Source organism: Hemibagrus wyckioides, linkage group LG18 (assembly GCF_019097595.1).
Source record: "Hemibagrus wyckioides isolate EC202008001 linkage group LG18, SWU_Hwy_1.0, whole genome shotgun sequence".
In the NCBI taxonomy this organism is placed as follows: Eukaryota; Metazoa; Chordata; class Actinopteri; order Siluriformes; family Bagridae; genus Hemibagrus; species Hemibagrus wyckioides.
Window position 1 is genome coordinate 11,755,736 of NC_080727.1, and position 22,362 is coordinate 11,778,097.

The 22,362-nt window shown below is 39.1% G+C and overlaps 2 protein-coding genes across 4 annotated transcripts; both read left to right on the plus strand.

The window, feature by feature from the left end:
- Positions 1-3,286: 3,286 nt before the first annotated feature.
- On the plus strand, positions 3,287-8,503 carry LOC131368850 (transcription factor SOX-30-like). The gene is made up of 5 exons (XM_058415014.1): positions 3,287-4,022; positions 6,550-6,789; positions 6,917-7,099; positions 7,978-8,221; positions 8,323-8,503. Exons 1-5 carry the CDS (start codon positions 3,560-3,562, stop codon positions 8,399-8,401), a joined length of 1,209 nt encoding a protein of 402 aa, XP_058270997.1. The 5' UTR covers positions 3,287-3,559; the 3' UTR covers positions 8,402-8,503.
- Positions 8,504-8,842: 339 nt separating this feature from the next.
- On the plus strand, positions 8,843-22,167 carry tcerg1b (transcription elongation regulator 1b (CA150)). Of its 3 annotated transcripts, none has more exons than XM_058415592.1 (20): positions 8,843-8,963; positions 10,080-10,308; positions 10,513-10,665; positions 10,963-11,230; positions 11,858-12,115; positions 13,619-13,819; positions 13,953-14,059; positions 14,143-14,231; positions 14,344-14,504; positions 14,635-14,713; positions 15,457-15,592; positions 17,473-17,562; positions 17,682-17,800; positions 18,413-18,563; positions 18,837-19,001; positions 19,896-20,078; positions 20,501-20,680; positions 20,917-21,000; positions 21,090-21,190; positions 21,506-22,167. In XM_058415592.1, the coding sequence occupies exons 1-20, from the start codon at positions 8,917-8,919 to the stop codon at positions 21,705-21,707; spliced, it is 3,003 nt and encodes a 1,000-aa protein (XP_058271575.1). In that variant the 5' UTR covers positions 8,843-8,916; the 3' UTR covers positions 21,708-22,167. The 3 variants fall into 3 exon arrangements, with proteins under 3 accessions (XP_058271575.1, XP_058271577.1, XP_058271576.1); XM_058415593.1 differs by having other exon boundaries at positions 8,889-8,977; XM_058415594.1 differs by lacking the exon at positions 11,858-12,115.
- Positions 22,168-22,362: the final 195 nt, after the last annotated feature.

Consider the following 22,362-nt stretch of genomic DNA (forward strand, 5'->3'; position numbering starts at 1 on the left):
GATGACAAGATACTAAAAATGCATACTTCTCTATCCATTTGTCTTTTCAAATTTCCGTTTCTGTTGTTTGCTTTAATAACCCATGTCTTCAGTTCAGAGAGGGAAAATAAAATGAAACATCTATGGAAAATGAAATGAAAAGCCTGAAAACTCCCATTTTTTTTTTAACGAAATGTCTACTGTACTGTAGCAAGTCCCTCATCCCATGAGTCACTGACCTATAGACTGCTGATGACCCCTTATCTTATACAGTTACAGTTTTTTAAAACCAACATGACATTACATCGAAAGTCAGTTTTCTAAAAAAAAAAAAAAAAAAAAAAAAATCAGCCATCAAAACACATTCTTTCACTGATCAGCCATAACATTATGACCACCTGCCTAATATTGTGTTGGTCCCCCTTTTGCTGCCAAAACAGCCCTGACCTGTTGAGGAATGGACTCCACTAGATCTGGCACCAAGATGTTGGCAGCAGATCCTTTAAGTCCTGTTACTTACAGGTCTTAAAGGACAATTTTGAAAGATACTAACCACTGCAGACCAGGAACACCCTACAAGAGCTGCAGTTTTGGAGATGAGCTGATCCAGTTGTCTAGACATCACAATTTGGCCCTTGTCAGACTGGCTCAAATCTTTCCTGCTTCTAACACATCAACTTTGAGGACAAAATGTTTACTTGCTGCCTAATATATCCCACCCACTAACAGGTGCCATGATGAGGAGATAATCAGTGTTATTCACTTCACCTGGCACTGCTCACAATGTTATGCCTGATCAGTGAATGTATGTGGTACAACTAATTTCACTGCAAAATTAAACCCTACTTTAAAACATGTCAGTGGTTCAACCTGTATGTTTATTAATAGTTAATTAATTAATTAATAGTTATTAGCATTTGTAAAATCTCCAGGAAAAGAAAAATGCTTCAGCAGATGTACTCTCCTCCTGGGGAGGCTTTCCATTGGATTTGCTTGGATTTGCACTCATTCAGCCACAAGAACATACACTACTCACAAAAAGTTAAGGATATTTGGCTTTTGGGTGAAATTTATGGAAAATGTAAAAAAAAAAGTTCATGCTACAGTGATTATATCATGAAAGTAGGGCATTTAAGTAGAAGCATGCAAGCATGTGATTTTCCTCATCTCAAACAATTTATTGAAACAAAAGCCAACAACAGTGGTGGGTATACCACAACAAAAAATGTCAATGTCTCAGTAATTTGTCATGTGCCCTTGACCATCAATTACAGCTTGACAACGACCTCTCATGCTGTTCACGAGTCAACTTATTGTCTGCTGAGGCATGGCATTCCAGTCTTCTTGAAGGGCGGCCCTCAGGTCATTGAGGTTCTGGGGTGCAGGGTTACGAGCCTCTACACGGTGACTCAGCTGATCCCAAAGGTTTTCTGTGGGATTCAAGTCTGGAGAAAGTGCAGGCCACTCCATTTAAGGTACCCCAGCCTCCAGCAGCCATTCCCTAATGATGCGACCTCGGTGAGCTGGAGCATTGTCGTCCATGAAGAAGAAATTAGGCCTGTGTTGTTCATGCAGGGGCACAATGACTGGATTAATGATGTTATTCAGATAGTATTGACTTGTCACTGTACCATTCACAAGATGTAGGGCAGTTCTGTATTGAGTAGACACACCTGCCCAGACTGTAACACCACCACAACAGTGGCTGATGCATAGCGCTCTCCTTGACGTCTCCAACATTGTTGGCGGCCATCATTTTTGCTCAACCTGAATTGACTTTCATCAGAGAACAGCACTGAGGCCCACTGGTCCCTCGTCCAACATGCTCCCTGGCCCATGCAAGATGCCTGGTGGTGTGGTCAGGTACCCTTGCAGATCGTCTAGCACGCAGACCACGCTGATGTAAACGGTTTCGAATGGTCTGATGTGACACTTGGGTGCCTCTCACCTCCCTTAAATGTGCCTGGAGTTGAGTGGCATTCATCATCCGGTTCCACAGGGCACTGTTCACAATGAAGCAGTCATCAACGTGGGATGTGGCCAAAGGATGTCAAAATGTGAACAGCATGATGAAGAGGTCTGTTTAAATACCAATTCTAATTGAACCAGAAAATTTATTGGTCGATTTATGGATCAAACACCAGTTGTGAATTTTGCTGTTAAGCACCTTGTTAGAGAACAGCAAGTTATGCAACACTGAACAGTTGGACATGTGCATTCAAAAGTGTAGAGAAGGTCAAATTAAGTTCACCTGTAAAGGTTATAGTGCATTTTAGGTGCATACTGAAATTTCACCTGAAAGCCGAATATCCTTAACTTTTTGTGAGTAGTGTATGTGAAATCAGGTACTGATGAGGAGGAGGCCCGTGGTAGTCATCCCAAAGGTGTTCAGATCAAAGGCCCACATATGGGTGTGATGGTCAGGTGTCCACATACTTTCGGCTGTATACTGTAATAACAACTATGAATACTGTTGTCAAATTAAAATGAAATTCAATACAATAAATTTCTTAACTGACTGAATACAGGATAAACTGAAAACTAGCTCATAATAGCACCCATTTTTTATTGGCAATCTCAATGAGACTGTTATAGACTATTTTACATATTCATAAGATATCTGAAATGTTCTTGATATTTTTACAGGAAAACTAGCCTGCGTCTACAATGTCCCACTTTATAGTTAAATAGAAGCCGCAATAATAATATAAAAGGCGACTGTGAAAAGAATCGCCGCATAAACCAAATTATTCTAACACAAACTGTTCACTATTTTCTACAACTACTCAATGGCTGGCGCGTCTTTATGTTTGCGTTGTTTCCTCTGTGTGTGTGTGTGTCTCTGTGTGTGTGTCTCTGTGTGAGTGTGTGTGTGTCTCTGTGTGAGTGTGTGTGTGTCTCTGTGTGCGTGTGTGTGTGTGTGTGTGTGTGTGTGTCTCTGTGTGCGTGTGTGTGTGTGTGTCTCTGTGTGAGTGTGTGTGTGTCTCTGTGTGCGTGTGTGTGTGTGTGTGTGTGTGTGTGTCTCTGTGTGCGTGTGTGTGTGTGTGTCTCTGTGTGTGTGTGTGTGTCTCTGTGTGAGTGTGTGTGTGTCTCTGTGTGCGTGTGTGTGTGTGTGTGTGTGTGTGTCTCTGTGTGCGTGTGTGTGTGTGTGTCTCTGTGTGAGTGTGTGTGTGTCTCTGTGTGAGTGTGTGTGTGTCTCTGTGTGCGTGTGTGTGTGTGTGTGTGTGTCTCTGTGTGCGTGTGTGTGTGTGTGTGTGTGTGTGTCTCTGTGTGAGTGTGTGTGTGTCTGTGTGAGTGTGTGTGTGTCTCTGTGTGTGTGTGTGTCTCTGTGTGAGTGTGTGTGTGTCTCTGTGTGCGTGTGTGTGTGTGTGTGTGAAGATCCGCGACACTTGAAATGTATAAATGCGCTCGCGCCGTTGTTCCATAACGGTTAGTTGTAAGAGAAAGGACAAGTGACGCTTGGAATAACGTTAAACAGCTATTTACCACAACAGTGGACCAACATCCCAAACGAAGAGCTCAGATATCGTTCAAGGAACTTGAGGAAAATAAAATCGACGAACTTGGAAACGAAGTTAGGATGAAAATGGACGCCTATAGTTTTAAACAATCCTCCCACCCTGTGAAGATTAGCATCGAACAACAGACTTCGCTAATGGGAGACAAGAGGAGCATAAAAAACCTTGATTGTGGAAAACCTCTGAAAATAGAAGACCGCAGAAATGCTATCTCGGGTAATAAGACGTATAATACCTTTACCACATCGTCTTCTACAGCTCCTTTGACGTTCTTTAAAGAACAGAGTGCCTCCTTTACTAACGGCAGTCATTTCTCGGTTAACGAAAAGAAAACTGTAGAAGATCCTCCTCCGTATTGTGGACCTTCTGTTGTGGATAAACCAGACCCTCTAAGTCCGCATTTCACCATCGTGAGCACGGAGACGCTTACACACAGTCCAGTCGTTTCCTCTCAGCCAATCAGCGCGTGCAGCGTCGAAGCGGCCACCGAGCGCGCGAGCCTCCCTCAGCTTCCCTCAGAAACAGGTAGGAGACAAGCGCGAGCTCCTCTCAGGATGCTCCTGTCCTGTCCTGTAACTGTTTTCTAGACCAATAAAGGCCTGTGGTCTAACTTCATTTTAACATCCAAGTCTAAATCATCTGCGTACTGAGGTTTATACACTTCCACATGTATGGTCACTATTTTAGATAAAATGATGCTAGTCAGTTTAAGACTGAATATTTTAACATTATTACTTGTTACTTTAGTTTCTGATACTAATAAAATCTTGGCAAATCTCAGTAACCTAAGATAAGGTACTCCATGACAGCTTGGAGAGCCATGTTTTTGTCTGTTTTATTGAATACAAAATTACAAAGACCACAATAAAACAACAAAAGCACATAAATATGTAATTTTCAACAATATACTAACATGGAAATTTAATAAATAATACTTGAAAGGGGCAAAACCATTTCTACTAGTACTTTATCTGCAGGGGACATACCTTGCTGGCATCACAAACCAAGGTGGTGTGAAGTGTCTATAAAAAGGCTGATAGTAATCCTATATAAGCACAGACAAGCATCCTGCACCAGACCATTTTTTGTTTTCAAATAGGTTTTCTCAACCACATTATACACTTTTTCTGCTGCAATGGCTTACATATTTTCCCTACAGAAATTACAAAAATAAAATAAAATCAATTTAAAAATGAGTATTGCACCCTCAACAAACCTTAGATTTGAGATACCAGTTTCATCAGATTTTCTATTAATGAGATAATTATGGTGACGGCACTACCACAGCACTCACAAGCAGAGGGGCTGTAGAGCAGTTTCTATCCTTTAAGTGATAGCATTATCAGAGCTATTTTTATATCTGTCTATACTTACACTGATCAGCCATAACATTATGACCACCTGCCTAATATTGTGTTGGTCGCGCTTTTGCTGCCAAAACAGCCCTTACCTGTTGAGCCATGGACTCCACTAGATCCCTGAAGGTGTGCTGTGGTAGCTGCCACCAAGATGTTAGCAGCAACCTTTAAGTCCTCTAAGTGGCCTCCATGGATCGGACTTGTTTGTCCAGCACATTCCACAGATGTTTGATTAGATTGAGATCTTGGGAATTTGGAGGCCAAGTCAACACCTCAAACTGGTTGTTGTGATCATCAAACCATTCCTGAACCATTTTTGCTTTGGGCACGGCGCATTATCCTGCTGAAAGAGGCCACAGACATCAGGGAATACCGTTTCCATGAAAGTAAATGGTCTGCAACAATGCTTAGGTAGGTTGTAGGTGTCAATGTAACATCGATGGCAGGACCCAAGGTTTCCCAGCAGAACATTGCCCAAAGCATGACACTGCCTCCGCTTGCCTTCTTCCCATAGTGCATCCTGGTGCAATGTGTTCCCCAGGTAAGCTAAGCACACACGCCCGGCCATCCATATGAGAAAACGTGATTCACCAGACCAGGAAACCTTCTTCAATTGCTCTGTGGTCCAGTTCTGATGCTCACATTCCCATTGACGGTGCACAGGGGTCAACATTGGCACCCTGACTGGACTGTGGCTATGCAGCCCCATACATAACAAACTGTAATGCACTGTATTCTGACAACTTTCGATCAGAACCAGCGTTAAGTTCTTCAGCAATTTGAGCAACAGTAGGTCGTCTGTTGGACCACACGGGCCACATGGGCCAGCCTTCACTCCCCACGTGCATCAGTGAGCCTTGGCTGCCCATGACCCTGTCGCTGGTTCACCACTGTTCCTTCCTTGGAACACTTCTGATAGATGCTGACCAGTGCAGGCCAGGAACACCCCACAAGAGCTACAGTTTTGGAGATGGTCTGAACCAGTCGTCTAGCCATCACAATTTTACCCTTGTCAATCTCGTTCAAATCTTGCCCATTTTTCCTGCTTCTAACACATCAACTTTGAGGACGAAATGTTTACTTGCTGCCTAATATATCCCACCCACTAACAGGTGCCATGATGCAGTGAATAACACTGATTATCTCCTCATCTGTCAGTACTCATAATGTTATGGCTGATCGGTGTTTATATATCTATCAAACTATATATTAAGAGATCAGATCATCACTAATCCTCCACCAAATTTTGCAGTTGGTGCAAGACACTGTGGCTTGTAGGCCTCTCTAGTCTCTGTCTAATCATTACATGACCAGGTGGTGTTGGGCAAAGCTGAAAATGGGACTCTAAGAAGATGACTGTACTCCAGTTCTCTATGGTCCAATCCTTATGGTCTTTTGCAAACCTCAGCCTGCTTTACTCATCATGTGTTTTATCTGAAAAGTGGTCTGGTACTTGGTAATATGTTAACTTCTTTGATATTTTTTCTGTAACATTTTTTTGGAATGTCATGTTTGGAAATATAAATTGTTTTTGTACTGACTCTATAATACAGGACTCCAAAATCTAAAATATGGTGCTTAAAACATTTGCAAGTACAGTATGCTTCTCTGTTCTGTTCACTCTTTTAACTAGTATTGTATTATAATAAAAATTTGTATTTAACTTAATTTGAAGTGTTCTTTTTTTCCCCAAGATTATTATAACACAGCAAATTACATAGATAAAAAAGGCTACATTAAGAAGCCCATGAATGCCTTCCTTATTTGGTCGAGGATACATCGACCTATCTTCTCCATGGCCAACCCATTTGCCAGTAATGCACAGATCAGCACACAACTAGGAAATGAGTGGAGAAAACTGAGTGAAGAACAAAAGGCACCCTACTTTGCAGAGTCATGGAGGCTTAAATGGAAACACAGACAGCAATTTCCTGGTGAGGTGCACAAGGTTTTCAGACATTTAGAAAAATATTTTTAAAAAAAACAAACAGTTAAACCCTGAGAGTTATTTTTATGCCTCTTGCTGAATTACTCTTTACAACTTTGTTTTCTGTAATATAGACTGGGTTTATAATCCAGGGAAGAAAAAGCAATTCAGCCCACCTGTAGACACTACCTCTAATGCCTCATCAACTGTGGCCCAGGCACTGTCTCCGAGACCTGTGCCTCATGACATCGTTCTAGCATCACCCATAAACTCCACCTCGCAAAACTCAGCCTTTCAGACCAGTCTAATGTTTTCTGGTACAGAATACTGTCATTTTTATTCCTCTTACACACCATAATGGCCCTTATTCCTCAAAGTTGAATATTTGCAAATCAGTGTACAGTACTGACATTCTAATGATCAATTTCCTTATCCATCAGTTTTCAAAATAAATATTGATTGTAGCAGCCATACCAAGCACAGTAGTAAGCTATGCCTAAAAGTAAAAATACTTTAATAACAATAATCTACTACTACTACTAATAATAATAATAGTAATAGGAAATCACCAAAATTGCATATGTAATTACTTTATTATGCACACAGCATAATAAATTCACAGCACAAATTCTGATGCTTACAATTTGGTTTCCTTTTTCATTTATATATTCATATATTTCATTTATATATTCATATTTATTTTCAGTAACCAGTTTATCCTGGTCAGTGTCAACTGAGGAAGATTTAATTAATAATTTTATGAATTCCAGTATTTAATACTTAGATTTAATACTTCTCTCCTTTTTGATTAATAAGGTTTATCTAAATATTTGATTATTTTTTATTTTTATCTAAATAATTGGTTTCTATCTACAAAACTAGCATTTGCTGATGCATGTGTGATTCACTGGTGAATCCTTTTGATTGAGCTTGTATGTATGGCCATGTCCAGTTTCAGGTTTATCCTTAAAAATTTAAGTTCAGATGCCAGAGTCAAATAGTATTTCCTTGTATACAACCAGATAAGAAAGATATAACCAGATATAAAAGTACACCAAACTCTGGTAAATCCAGATTATTTTTACCACAATCAGTCAAAACTTGAGCTGGGTCATGCTTGTAAATCAAATGGTATGTATTTGCACTGTTGGAGTGATCCAACCCCTACACATCTGACATCTTTTTATCTTTATAGGCAATTTGCAGTGTAGAACCTCACAAAGGACACCTGTTCTAGGGCCAAACCATCCTATAGTCATGGACATGCCAAGAGGAGCACCAGTCCATGGCCTGCTTCCTGGATCGAGTGGCCATTTCCTTGGCCTTTCCCACGTATATTTACAAGTACCACTGTTTCATAGGGGCACCCACTTTGTCCCACCACCTATCCCACTTGTTCCACAATACGGTATGCCGGGGTTGCCATTCTACCAGACCAGGTGAGTTGGTAAGGTGCACTGAAATGGTTTCAGAAGACAAATGGATGCAAGTGTAATTGACCACCCATTTGCTTTGTAATATTGTTTAATTCTGTTTACAGCTCCTTGCTTTATTCTGACTACACAAGCATGGGCCTGTACAATGACTCTTTTCAAAACTACAATGACTTTTCTGGTTAAATCAGAACTGTGCCTTTTGCATAGAGTCTGGGGACTGGCCATACAACCAGAAGACTCACTTTAGCACATGAGTTTGAGAATGTGTTTAACAACCTTGCTCAGGGTTGCTTAGTTCATATATATATATATATATATATATATATATATATATATATATATATATATATATATATATATATATATATATATATATATATATATATATATAAATTTTGTTTTATTGCAAGTTGAAATAAAGATTTTGAAAGCCTAATGTGTAATTACTGAATTTCCAAACACGGAGAACATTTTTTATTTCATTTTTTAGCTTAAAGTCTCCTTTATTAAATACAGTGATGTAGTATGACGCAGGTCAAAGAAACAGGTATTGATTAAAGTGTTGCGTGATTGATGGATCTCTGGACCAATCATCTGTGCGGGATCATGACCACCTGCACAACTCAGCCAATGATGTGCGAGAAACCCGTCAAAGACGGTTTTGTCGGGAGGAAGTTTCCTGTTTGGATTGTAGCGTAATGGCGGAACACATAGAGGGAGAAAGCACTACGGCTAGCGATAGCAGGTGAGACCCGCTTTGTAAGTAGTTATGACTCTGATTATGGACAGTTTTCTTATGTGACGTCCAGCTAGAAACACGAGCGAATTTGAATGTCTTGCAGGTGAGCTACCAGCCTACTATGTTGTGTATTAGGCTGTTTCTCAACCCAAGTCAAATATATCGCACCATTCACTAAGTTATTATTTGTTTATTTTTGTGGCGCATTGGAGCTACAACAAGCGATTAAACATAGCTAGCCTTATATATGACTTTGTTAATTTGGTGAATAATTGTGTCAGGAAGGCGTCGTAACAGGGATGCTTTGTATTTTACATTTGCTAACTTTCAGCTAGCTACCAGGGGACAAATGTTCCTGTTGCACATGAAAAGTGACGTATGGGTATAGCATTTACAGAAAACCCATGAAAACTATTTTAATAAATTATCTTTATTTTGCTTCCTGTAATGTTCTTTGAATGAAGTTTCTTAAATGGCTTATTCTGCTAGCTGTCCAGGTTATTGCTAATGCTATTAACTAGTTTCTAGCAAACGGCGTACGAAAGCGACGTCACGCCGTGTTGCATTATGGGAGCATTCCGCCATTTTTAGGGGTTAGTGCTTTGTTCACAATGCGGGAGCTGAATGATATTGCTGTTTCAAGACATACTCAGTAGCGAATGCTCTTCAGTAGTCATTTAAACACATTCAAAACACATTTAGATATCTTTAAGCTATATGCCTGCCAGTTCTTGGGGGAATTTAATTCATTGAAAGATGTACATCATCATGAAACCTTAAAGCAATGTTCAGAGGTCGAGTCTGAAGATACCTGCAAAGATATGGCTGTGGCTTTTAAATGACAGTAGGTTAATTAAAACAACAAACAACCAAAAAATGTCCACCATTAGCCTATTAGCAGGGTTAACACTAATGCACCATCACAAACCTTGAACAGTATTGCTGCGTTCAATGCGAGGTTGTAATCTATAATCCTAAACAGGAAAAGCCAAAGAAAATGCCCCCTCAGTATAATTCCTTTGTCAGCTTGGAGTGGTGTCAAATACAAGGTGTATACCATATTGCATACTAATCCTGTGCTGAGTCTGTGCTCATGAAGCTGACCATCAAATCTTCTTTCAGAATGGCCCTGCAGCAGGCTTTACGCTTTCCTAGCCCAGCGCCTTCTCCTGGCACAGTGATGCGAGGTCCTCCGCCGCTTCTAGGTCCTCCACCACCTCCATTTGGCATGATGAGGGGGCCTCCACCACCCCCTAGACCTCCTTATGGACGGCCGCCTTTTGATCCAAGTATGTCGGCGATTCCCCCACCTGGTGCCATGCCCCCGCCAATTGCGCCACCTCATCTACAGGTACGTTTGCTTATCACATTCCAAATATAATACACTTTCACAAAACATTGATGTGTTTAATGATGCCTTCAAAATGCTTATTTTAAAGTAGTCTTATGATGTAACTTGTAAATTAATGTAACTTTTGTAATGTAATGAATTGGTGTTATAAATCAGGCTCAGTTTGTCTTGAGAGACATATCTTTTTTTCCCCTCTATAACCAGAGACCCCCTTTTTTGCCTCCACCCATGGGGAACATGCCTCCTCCTCCTGGCATGATCTTCCCTCCTGGAATGCACCCAGTCCCAACAGCTGGGGGTGCTGGAGGCACATCAACTGAGGAAATCTGGGTAGAGAACACTACCCCGGAGGGAAAGGTACTGATACCACTGAATTTTGTGCAAATGTCTTTTTTAAAAATAATGTTTTCTGTTAGTTTGGGCTCTTATTATTGGCACTGGTTTGAAGGATTTTTGTGGGGAGGGTTGAATACAGACTTAGGTTATATCTGTTTGTTCTATCTAATTATATTTGTTTTATCTAATTGGCTAATTAATAGTCAACACATTTTGTTTTAAGTTTTTATATAACATTTGTTGTTAATTTGTTAATCATTCAGCTGCTTCCTTAGTCATTGTAAAACCTGCCATGCATACCTTACTATTTTTTCTTAGGTCTATTATTACAATGCTAGAACCCGTGAGTCAGCCTGGACCAAACCGGAAGGAGTTAAGGTTATTCAGCAGTCAGAGCTTGCGTCTATAGTGACTGCCCAAGTAGGAGCACCAGGAACTACATCCAGCAGTCCTGCCTCTACTACAGCCAATACCGCAACTACAGTGACTCCTGTCTCCACCCAGCAGGCTTCCCCCACCCACACCCTCACAGCCAGTCCTGAACGCACCGCTAGCCCCACACCCACTGTCTCCCAGCCTATCGCCAGTGAGTAGTAAACACATTTATAGATCTTTGTCAGGAAGAAAAGTTTATGAATTATATGCAGCCATGGCAACATCTACAGTTTAGTTGCAGTATTTATTATTTTGATTCTTAGAAAGTGAAAGGGCATGGAATCTGAGGGACCTACATGCTTCTGATAACAGTTAGTTTTGCTTTGCTTTAACTTTCAAGTCATGAACCTCTGTGCTGTGTGTCAGTAGAAAATGGGACAATGGTCTCTGTGGAAGACATCCCCCTTTTGGTACATGTTTTGTATGCTAAAAGAACTAGAACCATTGTTTATGTCTTGTTAAACATTTTACAGAGGTGTTGTCAATTTTAAAATGGTATATTAAGCAATTTCAGCAATACCTACTTTTTTTTAAAATAACTGGTGCTATATGTGATAAAATAATAGTGAAAAATAATTTTACTTCACATGTAGCATAATACAAAAAAGGAAATAGGGGCACCACTGTAAGCTAAATGTCAAAACACACATTTCTGCCATATGACTGATTACTTACGAGTAAGATCTAAATGTTTGTTAGTCAGACAGAAAATAGTATAAGGTGCTCTTTCAGTGAAATGTAATCACTAGTGAAGTATTTTGCTTTTTGCTTACTGTAGCTCCTGCTGTATCTGAGATGTCCCCTGTAGCTTCTGCCCCTCCTGCCAGTGTTGGTGTGACTCCAGTTGCTGTGGTCAGTGTTCCAACGGTCACAGCTACAGTTACCGCAGGGCAGACAGTACCTTTACTTCCTCGAAGCCTCCCACCAGGTCTTCCCCATGCTGTGGCACAGCCAGCTGCTGCAATCCCAGCATTTCCCCCAGTCATGGTGCCCCCATTTAGAGTGCCTTTACCTGGCATGCACATTCCCCTGCCAGGTATGGCAACTTACACTCTCAAACACTTACACTTTCTGCTAACTGAATTATTTGTTCAATAATCATATAACTTGATAAAATTTTCTGACATATATTAAAATAAGTCTACTGGTATGCTGTGTTTTAATTGAACAGTAATATATACAGGTGCATCTAAAAAAAAATAGAATATTATGTAAAAGTTAAATATTTTTTGCAAGTTACTTCAGAAAAGGAAAAGTGTATATATTTTAGACTCATTACATGTACACTAAAATGTTCCAAGATTATTTGATTATTGAAAAATATGATTTAAAAAAAAAGAACATTTCATTTCAACTTCAAGCAAATCACTTTTTATGCAGTATAAATACCACAAATGTCCCAGTCAGGTTCAGTACACACGACCACAATCATGAAGAAGACTGCTGACTTAATGGTTGTCCAGAAGACACTCACTGACACCCTCCATAAGGATGGTAATCCACAGAAGATCATTGTTGAAAGGGCTGGCTGTTCACAGAGCACTGTATCAAAGCATATTCATGGAAAGTTGACTGGAAGGGCAAAGTGTGGTAGGAAAAGCCACTCCTGAACCCGAGACAACATCAGAATCATTCTTCCTGGGCTAAGGAGAAGAAGAACTGGAGCATTACTCAATACTCCAAAGTCCTGTTTCCAGATGAAAGTAAATTTTGCATTTCATTTTAAGAGAAATTAAATGAAATCTAGGCCCCAGAGTCTGGAGAAAGAGAGAAGAGGCCCAGAATCCAAGCTGCAATCCAAGTCCAATGTGAAGTGTTCAGTCAGTGATGATTTGAGGTGCCATGTCATCTGCTGGTGTTGGTCCACTGTGTTTTATTAAGTCCAAAGTCAATGCAGCCATCTACCAAAAGATTTTAGACAGCTTTCATCTGCTGTCAGGCTTTATGGAGAGGCTGATTTCCTTTTCCAGCAGGACTTGGCTCCTGCCTCCAGTGCCAAAACTTCTTGAAACTGGTTTGCTGACATTGATATTACTGTGCTTGACTGACCGGCCAACTCGCCTGACCGGAACCCTATAAAGAATCTATGGGCTATTGTCAAGAAGAAGATGAGACACCAGACCTTGCAATACAGATGAACTGAATGCCGCTATCAATGCAACCTGGGCTTCCATTACACCTTAGCAGTACCGCAGGCTGATCGCCTCCATGCCATGCTGCATTGACAAAGTGATTTGTGCAAAAGGAACCCCAACCAAATATTAAGTGCATAAATGAACATACTTTTCCTCAGAAGTTTGACTTTTCTGTATTATAAATCATTTCTTTGATTGTCTTATGGAATATTCAAATTTTTTGAGGGACTGGATTTTTAATTTTCATGAGTTGTGAACCACAATAATCTAAATTAAAAGTAAAAAAAAAAAGGCTTGAAATATTCAAATCTGGAGATTGGGCAGTGGTCGCTTATTTTTTTCCAGAGCTAGATATAGGTTGATGTGTGTGTTTTTTTTATATATACATGAAATCTTTTTTTTAGGTATGTTGCCGAGCATGGGCCCTCCTTTAGTACCCATGATGCACCCACAGCTGGCCATCACAACAGCTCCAGCTGCTTTAACAGGTGCACACCCGCTCACGGAATGGTCTGAATACAAAACAATAGATGGCAAGACCTACTACTACAATAGCCGTACTCAGGAATCGACCTGGGATAAACCTGTTGAACTAAAGGAGAAAGGTGTAATATGGTTCTTGTCAAAATCCATTTTATTATTGTTTTAACAGCCCGAATTAAAAAAAAAAAATGGTCTGGGCAGAAAATAGCATCAGATAACATTACAGTTTGTTATACTTTCTGTCTGATCATCCAGATAAAGACAGAAATGAAGCTAAAGATGACCAGTCTGCTGATGACATTGAGGCTATGGATATTGGTGATGTAGAACTTAAAGCAGAAGCCTCCATTCTGGCCAAAGAAGTAAAAGAACTTTTTGTCTTGATTTATTAGACTTATTTTCTAAAATTGAATCAGGTGTCAAAGCTTTTTTTTTGTTCTTTCAGGCACCAAAGGAGGAAGAAATGACAGAAGAAGAAAAGGCCGCACAAAAGGCTAAACCAGTGGCCACCAACCCTATTCCTGGAACTCCCTGGTAAGCTTTTATAGGAAAAAGTCTTTTAAAATAACATTAACTAGAATTGGTAAGATTCTTGGGGATTAGTGTATTTTCCCCCCACTTTTTTCAAAATATTTGTATTTTGTAGGTGTGTGGTATGGACTGGTGATGACCGTGTATTCTTCTACAATCCCACTACACGACTCTCTATGTGGGATCGACCAGACGAGTTGATTGGTCGGGTAGATGTGGATAAATACATCCAAGAACCTCCACACAAGAAGAGTTTAGATGAAGCAAGGAAAACGGGTATAAACCCTCGCAATTCATAAGATTAAGATCATAACTTAAACGGTGAACGGTGAGCTTAAACGGATTGGGGAAAAAGTGATGATTCCAACACAGATTATAAATTAAATAGTACAACCGTTTTTTTTAGCTACCTGCATCACCAAAGAGGACCCTGAAGCCAGCTCAGAAGAAACACAAGATGAGCCTTCTAAGGCTAAGAAGAGGAAGTAAGTACCAGTCTTCTATCCTAAAGAGACAGCAAGGGACTAGTTAAACAATACAGAGGGACACCTAGCTTCTGCTATGTGTTGAACTAAGAGCATGAACAATAAACATAATTTACTAATTAAAAAGGATTCTAAATATAAATGTATCCATAATAAATTAATTGTGGATTGGACCTTTATTTTAGTTTTTACTTTGGAAAATTTCCTTTGTCAAAATGCACCCAATGATCTATTTTAACTTTAATCTTTACTCGGGTCTGTAATGAGTGGTGACGTCGTATTGTCCAGTTTTACCAAGTCAAATCAGTCACTGTTTCCCATCAGTGCCCTTCAAGCCTGCTTCTCTGTGACCCCAAACAGTGGTCGTGTTGCACTGGGGACTATTTTTCAGGGAACGCTTCTAAGCTCTGGCGATGCCAACATGGGCCTCCAAGGTAACCCACCTTGCTTGACCTCTCTCTAGCCTGCATTAGGAAAACCCCAGTGAAGCAATCGAAACACCCTCATTTGAACCCTGATTTTTTTTTAATTTTTTTTTTTTTATAAATACTAGGAATTTCAGAAGTAATACTAAGGGAGGGAACAAAAATTACGCCTAATTATTGTCCTGGTCAAGACCATACAAAATTTTCAAATAATAAAAGGAATGGTCAAATGAAGTCTCTTTCTTCAGAATATGAAATATCGCATATTTACCAACCATTCTCCCTGATTACTTCTCACATTGCTGTTTCCCCCTCCAGGAAAGAGGAGGTGAAAGAAGGTGATGCTGAGAAAGAGGCGGCCATGGAGGCCGAGCTGAAGGCAGCTCGGGATCGGGCAGTTGTACCCCTGGAGGCCCGTCTCAATCAGTTCAAGGACATGCTGCTGGAGAGAGGGGTAAAACACTTCAACGCAATACTCTAACCAGCTCTGTAATGTTAGACACATAAATCTGAATGGAAACCCATCAAGGTACAATCTTCAGTTTGTTCTCCTTCCTGTCCTCTTTCTTCATATTTCTCTTGTTAGTGTGTTCTTTGTTTCTGATCTGTCTCTCTTATTTGAGTAAATGGGGAAGAGATCTAGACACTTTAACTATTTGCAGTTGTAGATGAAGCATTAAAATTTGGATATGAACTTGGGATGCATCAATAGGAAAATGCTGGGCCGATATTTAAAAACTAGCCAGCCGAATATCTCTAATTGCATTTTACAAAGCATACATGGCATCTTATGGATTAGAATATTTTAAAAGATGTCAATGAAAATACAGATAGGTGACAAATAAAAGGAAAAACCTTTATAAATGAGTAGGAAAACAATGAATATCTATAGATATGTGTACTGCATAATCTAAGCGACTAACATCCTACCAAGCTCTTGGGCAACTCTCATCAAGCATACACTTTATTTTCAAAAAGTAGGTGAACACGTATGCAGTATACACCAAGACCTAAAAGCCTGTCCCTTGACATGGTTTGGGTCCACTTGTCCAGTTTGTTTAGAAGAACTCTGCACTGATGTGCAGTGACACTTTCGTCAATCACCTTTATCCAACAATGAAACAATTTTATCCTCTTGGGTTTGGTCTCTTCTAAGGCGACAGTGTTCCTATCCACAGGGTATGAGTGCTCACTGAATAGGTATATGTTATGGCCTCTTGGACATCCCTGTCAACCTCAAAATACCATTTGAGAAATTATCTTTTGCAGAATAATAATCCATCCAGTTCCAGATCTGGGGCACACATTGTTCTGGTAGCTTGTGGTGGCCCAACACCTTGCCAAGACGTTTTGGTTTTTCCTTCAGTTTGTTGCCTGCCTGTATATCAAAGTGCTGCAGGTTTGACAGTAAAATTCTTCATGCATATGTACTCTTCTGGATATCATATTATAAATTAATTATTGTTCAGATCTTATCAATAATTGGCAAATGACTGCTTACAAGAATATCGGCACCAACCATATTGTGCAGCCCTAAAATTTACTGCTCAAAGTTGTTCATTTTTGTCAGTTTGTTTATGTGGAGCAAATTCTATTCTAAACATATTTTGGTGATTATTTGTATGGTTTATGCTAAGCATTGGATTAAGCATAGGTATTCCTTAAGTGTATCTGAAATTCAGAAATTTGCGTCTACAGTTAGAATATACACTACTGCCAGTATACATCACTCCCTAGTGATTACTGTTTTGCCGGATTGCAATCATACTTAAACCCAGAAAGAGACAAAATCCCTAAAAATATAATAATCACCAGGGGATGGTTACTGTCTGATGACATTGTATAGTGGCTTATGACATGCTTTAAAGCAAAAGATTTAAATAAAATACTTGATGTATAATATGTAATAGGGTATAAAAATTGATTTGAACAGTCAGCTGTGCCATGTAATTGCTTAAAATGTAAATCAGCATGGTCATCACTGACCATGCTTTAGACATGTGACAATAGTATAAATTTGAATGATTACATTAAATGAGTAGACCAGTGCACATAGTCTATGTAATGAAAGGCAAGCAAGAATTCAAGTCTCTCAGACAACTTCAACTTGCCTAGTTTAACAGTAAACTGCACTTCTGTGCCATCATTTCTTTCTATGAAATTTGCCATATGTATTGCACAGTAAGAATTGTTTCCCATTGTACCAAATAAGTTTCCTGTACAATAGCTATCAGACAATAAATTAAGCAGATGCATTAAGGTTCTTTACATTTTGATTATTTTTCCCCTCTTAATGGTATATTTTAAATCTGTAATCGCATTCTATTCTGACAGGTTTCAGCCTTTTCCACATGGGACAAAGAGTTGCACAAGATAGTGTTTGATCCACGCTATTTACTCCTCAATCCCAAAGAGAGGAAGCAGGTCATGAATACTTTTACCTACTATTAAAATCTGAGTTGAAAAGTTGCTTAGTTTTGAACTATAGGACAATTTATTTGAACTGCTGTTAGTAATATAGGAATTCCTCTTTATATCTACAGGTGTTTGATCAGTTTGTGAAGACTCGGGCTGAAGAGGAGAGAAAAGAGAAGAAAAACAAACTCATGCAAGCAAAAGACGATTTTCGAAAGATGATGGAGGATGCCAGACTTAACGTTAGGTTTGTTGGCAAAACCTGCAGTGCATACCAGGCCTTAATATTCCTTTAACAAATTAACATGGCAATTACAAAGTGATACTAACTTTGAATGCACACTTAATGGCTAAATGTACATGGACACCTGACCATCACACCCATATGTGGACCTTCCCCAGCTATATCTCATGAAGTTGGAAGCAAAGAATTGTGCAGAATGTTTTCTGTCTTAGACTATAATAAAGATTTCTCTTTGCTGGAACTAAGAAGCCATCTGACATGTCTGACTTCAATTTATTCAATGAAGCTGAGTAGACAAATCCCAACAGCCATGCTCCAAAATTCACACATCAGAAAAGTGGAGGCTGTTATTGCAGCAAAGGGGGACCCAAGGGGGGGTCATGTTTAATTTAACTAGTGATCCCTTATCTTGATGCTAAAAAAATGTGCCGAAGTGATTTTTTTTTTTCTTCACTTTTTTTTTTTGCCTAAAATGGTGATTTTAACAATTGACTATGAAAAGTAAATTTTATGCATGTTATCCATTTTTGTTTGTCGCAGTGCAGGAATGGAATTTTAGAGGTATTACATTTTGTGCTTGCATCCTTAAACTATCCTTGCAATTTTGTTATTTAGGACAACATTCAGCGAATTTGCTTCTAGACATGCGAAGGATCCTCGTTTCAAGGCCATTGACAAGATGAAGGACAGAGAGGCCATGTTCACAGAGTTCATGACTGCCTTTAGGAAGAAAGAGAAGGAAGACTCAAAAACCAAAGGAGAGAAGGTAAATCTAACTAGATTTTTAAGTGCATGTTGACAATAAATTTGGATAAATGACTGTTGTGGGATTCTGTTCAGTATACAACAGTGTATATAGATCTTTTTAAAAACTAAAATTGTATTTTATTTTTTTTTATTTTTTACCAATATATATTTTATTTTTTTATTTTACCAATATATTATTTATTTAATCCTAGACAGAATCACTGAACTCCAGATTATCCTACCTATCCTTATATAGGTCCTCCCTGACTGAATCATTTCTCTGTGTGTGTAGGTGAAGCAGGATTTTTTTGACTTGCTGTCTGACCACCATGTGGACATTCAGCAGCGCTGGAGCAAAGTCAAGGACAAGCTGGAGACTGATCAGCGCTACAAAGCTGTAGAGAGCTCTGCAGCTCGAGAGGAGCTGTACAGACAGTATGTGGAAAAGCAAGCAAAGGTATGGGACCTCTGGTTTAATTTTATCAGTTTCCTTTAGGTATTTATATCTACTAGGTGTACACAAACGTCACCATTTAATATTGGGGTTTATTTTCAATGCAACAAAAAGGAGCATTACCTTAATAAATGCCTTAGGTTTTATTTTAAATGTTTTAAAATATTAAATTTTATAAAAGGACATTAAACGTAATGAGTGTTTGCATATCCAGCATATAATGAAATAAAAGCACTGTGTTTGAAGGTAACAATATTTTTTTGAATTGTGTTCTCACTTACCTCTTCTCGGTTGAAATCAAGAAGTTTTTTGAGGAGAGAGCACAGGCTTGATTTAAGTTAAAATGTTTTATAACTCATGCAAGTGGTATTTTAGAAGAAATAGCTTATAATGCATCCTGTTGAATGTTTTGTGCGATACCACATTGATTTGAAATCCTGGTATTTAATGAAACACTGATACACACATCCCCTTCAAAATGTATTGGAATGACAAGTTTAATTCTGTTGTTTTTGTTATATAAGAAATGGATTTGAGCACAAAAGGTGAGACGATAGATCAGAATTTTAGCTTTCATTTCCTGAAATTTGCATCAACTTGTAACAGAACTTTGAAACATTGTCATTTGTTTGAATCCACCAATTTATTTTTCATATGATCAAAAATATTGGAACTGGTGTTTCCTGTTAGGATGATTCGAACACTTGATATTTCTAAATCTCCACACTTGGGATGAGCTATGGGTTTCACTCTTGAAGACTGCAGTTCAAGATTCAAGAGGTTTATTGTCATATGCACAGTGAAAACAATGGTTTAGACCATACAATGGAATTTTTTACTTTGCATGTCTGTAGTCTGAATGGCATGTGTGACTGTCTCTGTCCCCCCCTTCTGCAGAGTGTGGATGCTGAGAAGGAGAAGGAATTGGAGCGCCAGGCTCGTATAGAGGCAAGTCTACGTGAGCGAGAGCGTGAAGTGCAAAAAGCCAGATCTGAGCAAACCAAGGAGATAGACAGAGAGAGAGAGCAGCACAAACGGGAAGAAGCTATCCAAAGCTTCAAAGCTCTGATGTCTGATATGGTCAGTACACTTTTGTGCATGCAATTATGGTCCTATTAATAAAATTGACAACTTTTACAGCTTGCTGCATTGTGTCTTAAAGGCAATATATAAAATACATGGCTAACTACTTTAATTAAATGAAATGTAAATGAGTTCTAAAGGGTTCTAACAAGGTCAATTTAATAGTATGATTGTCAACTAGTTACTGTTGGTCTGATATAGAATACAGGGTGTTGAATTCAAAAATAACAAAGTAATAGGAACAACTTTTTTTCTTGTTTATCATCCATTCTTGGTCATCCAATAACTATTACATTATAGTAGCAGTAAATTTAGGCTCTGCATTTGTTACCACACAACATGCTGTACTCGTATGTACATATATGTTGTAACAGATGTGTTTATTTTGACTGTGCTGTATGTTTCGTTCTTGTGAATAGGTGAAGTCGACTGATGTCTCCTGGTCAGATACAAGGCGCATTCTGCGCAAAGATCATCGCTGGGAATCTGCTGCCCTGTTGGAACGGCATGAGAAGGAAAAGTTGTTCGAAGAGCATGTAGAAGTACTCACTAAAAGAAAAAAAGAGCAGTTCAGGCAGCTGTTGGATGAGACCACCATGGTGAGGCACAGCTGCCACTTTTTTCCTTTTCTGTCCCCATAATAATGCATATAAGTAGTTGTTAAAAATAATTGTTTTTTTCCCCCCGTTTCTTACTTTGTTATAACTATGTTGAGCGCTCTTTCCCTACTGCACTTATTGATTGATTTTATTGCTTTGTATCGTTTCTTTTCAGTTGAGTTACGACTCTGATATAATAAGTGATGCTGATATGGGCCATTTTCTTTGCGTTGCAGATTACACTGACCACCACATGGAAGGAGGTAAAGAAGGTCATTAAAGATGATCCTCGTTGCATCAAGTTCTCCAGCAGTGATCGAGTGAGTACACAAACCTGATTACATAAGCATAGTCCTTTGTATGAAAACAATGGCAGTGTTGACCTCGTTAGTTTTTCTTTACTCTGTAGAAAAGACAGAGAGAATTTGAGGACTACATAAAGGACAAATACATCACAGCCAAAGCTGACTTCAGGACGCTTCTAAAAGAGACAAAGTTCATTACGTATAGGTAATGTTAATTTTATTTATATTCTCTGAACACAGGTGGACATGTTTAACATGTTACTTTTGAGTGCTCAAGAAAATGAAATACTAAATGCTAATCAATTAGTAATCAATTAACACTATTTTTAAAAATGATTACATCCAAATTTTATTTGTTGGAGTAGTGGAGCAGAAAAATATCCAGCTCATCATTTTTGGCCGTTTGCCAGAATTCAGCCTTTTTTTTTTTTTTTTTCTTTTTCTTTTTTTTTTTACTGTGGGGAGGTAAAAACAAATTCTAAACTATTGTGAAGCATTGCATTTGTTGTTTCTTGCTTAGATCCCGAAGATTAATCCAGGAGTCAGACCAGCACTTGAAGGACATTGAGAAGATCCTACAGAATGACAAACGTTATCTGGTCCTCGATTGTGTCCCCGAGGAGCGGCGAAAGCTCATCATGTTCTATATAGAGGATCTTGACCGACGAGGACCCCCACCTCCCCCAACAGCATCAGAGCCAACAAGGCGCTCTACCAAATGATGAAAGCCCAACCTCTGTGAACTGAACCCTCTGAATTTATCCTGCACTGAGCACAGTGATTATCCAGAACATGTGTGTATTTAATCAAACCATGTACATCTGCTGGCTGCTGGGGTATTGGCTGGCACAAGTTAAATGCCCATGTTAATCTGTGATCTTTGGCTGTTAAGCAGGGTCAAGTAAATCCATGTGCAAATGCAGCAATGACTGGTACAGCAGTGAATCAACACTTCATGAGACAGAATGCCTATTTTTAGTCAGATACTCAACAGATATGCTACTAAAACAGCAGGGACAGAAGTATAGAAGCCAGTGCAGTGTTCATTTTCATTAATTATGTACCATCCTGTAAATGGTGAAGATGTTTCATGTTTCTTAAAGTGGTTTGCTTATGAAATGTTACTGTAAGCGGTGACTGGAAATAAACACAGCCTCAGGCTTTTTCATTTTTTTAAATGCATACGTGACTGTTTCTCAAGCACACCCACAAGAAGCCATGACAGTAAAGAAAAAAGGGTTTCATTATAATCATTTCTAGAGCTGCTTCTGAAAATTAGAGGCCACACTGTCCAAACTTGTCAGAGTTAGGCAACTGTTTGAATGAGGTCAAGTGGTGAGTAAATCATTTAAGAGTAGAGGTAACTTATCTGGAAGC

Coding starts and splice junctions, on each gene's coding strand:
- tcerg1b (XM_058415592.1), top strand. CDS start 8,917: ATGGCGGAACACATAGAGGGAGAAAGCACTACGGCTAGCGATAGCAG. Junction 10,309..10,512: donor TTGCGCCACCTCATCTACAG/GTACGTTTGCTT, acceptor CTCTATAACCAG/AGACCCCCTTTTTTGCCTCC. Junction 11,231..11,857: donor TGTCTCCCAGCCTATCGCCA/GTGAGTAGTAAA, acceptor TGCTTACTGTAG/CTCCTGCTGTATCTGAGATG.
- LOC131368850 (XM_058415014.1), top strand. CDS start 3,560: ATGAAAATGGACGCCTATAGTTTTAAACAATCCTCCCACCCTGTGAAG. Junction 6,790..6,916: donor ACACAGACAGCAATTTCCTG/GTGAGGTGCACA, acceptor TCTGTAATATAG/ACTGGGTTTATAATCCAGGG. Junction 7,100..7,977: donor GACCAGTCTAATGTTTTCTG/GTACAGAATACT, acceptor TTATCTTTATAG/GCAATTTGCAGTGTAGAACC.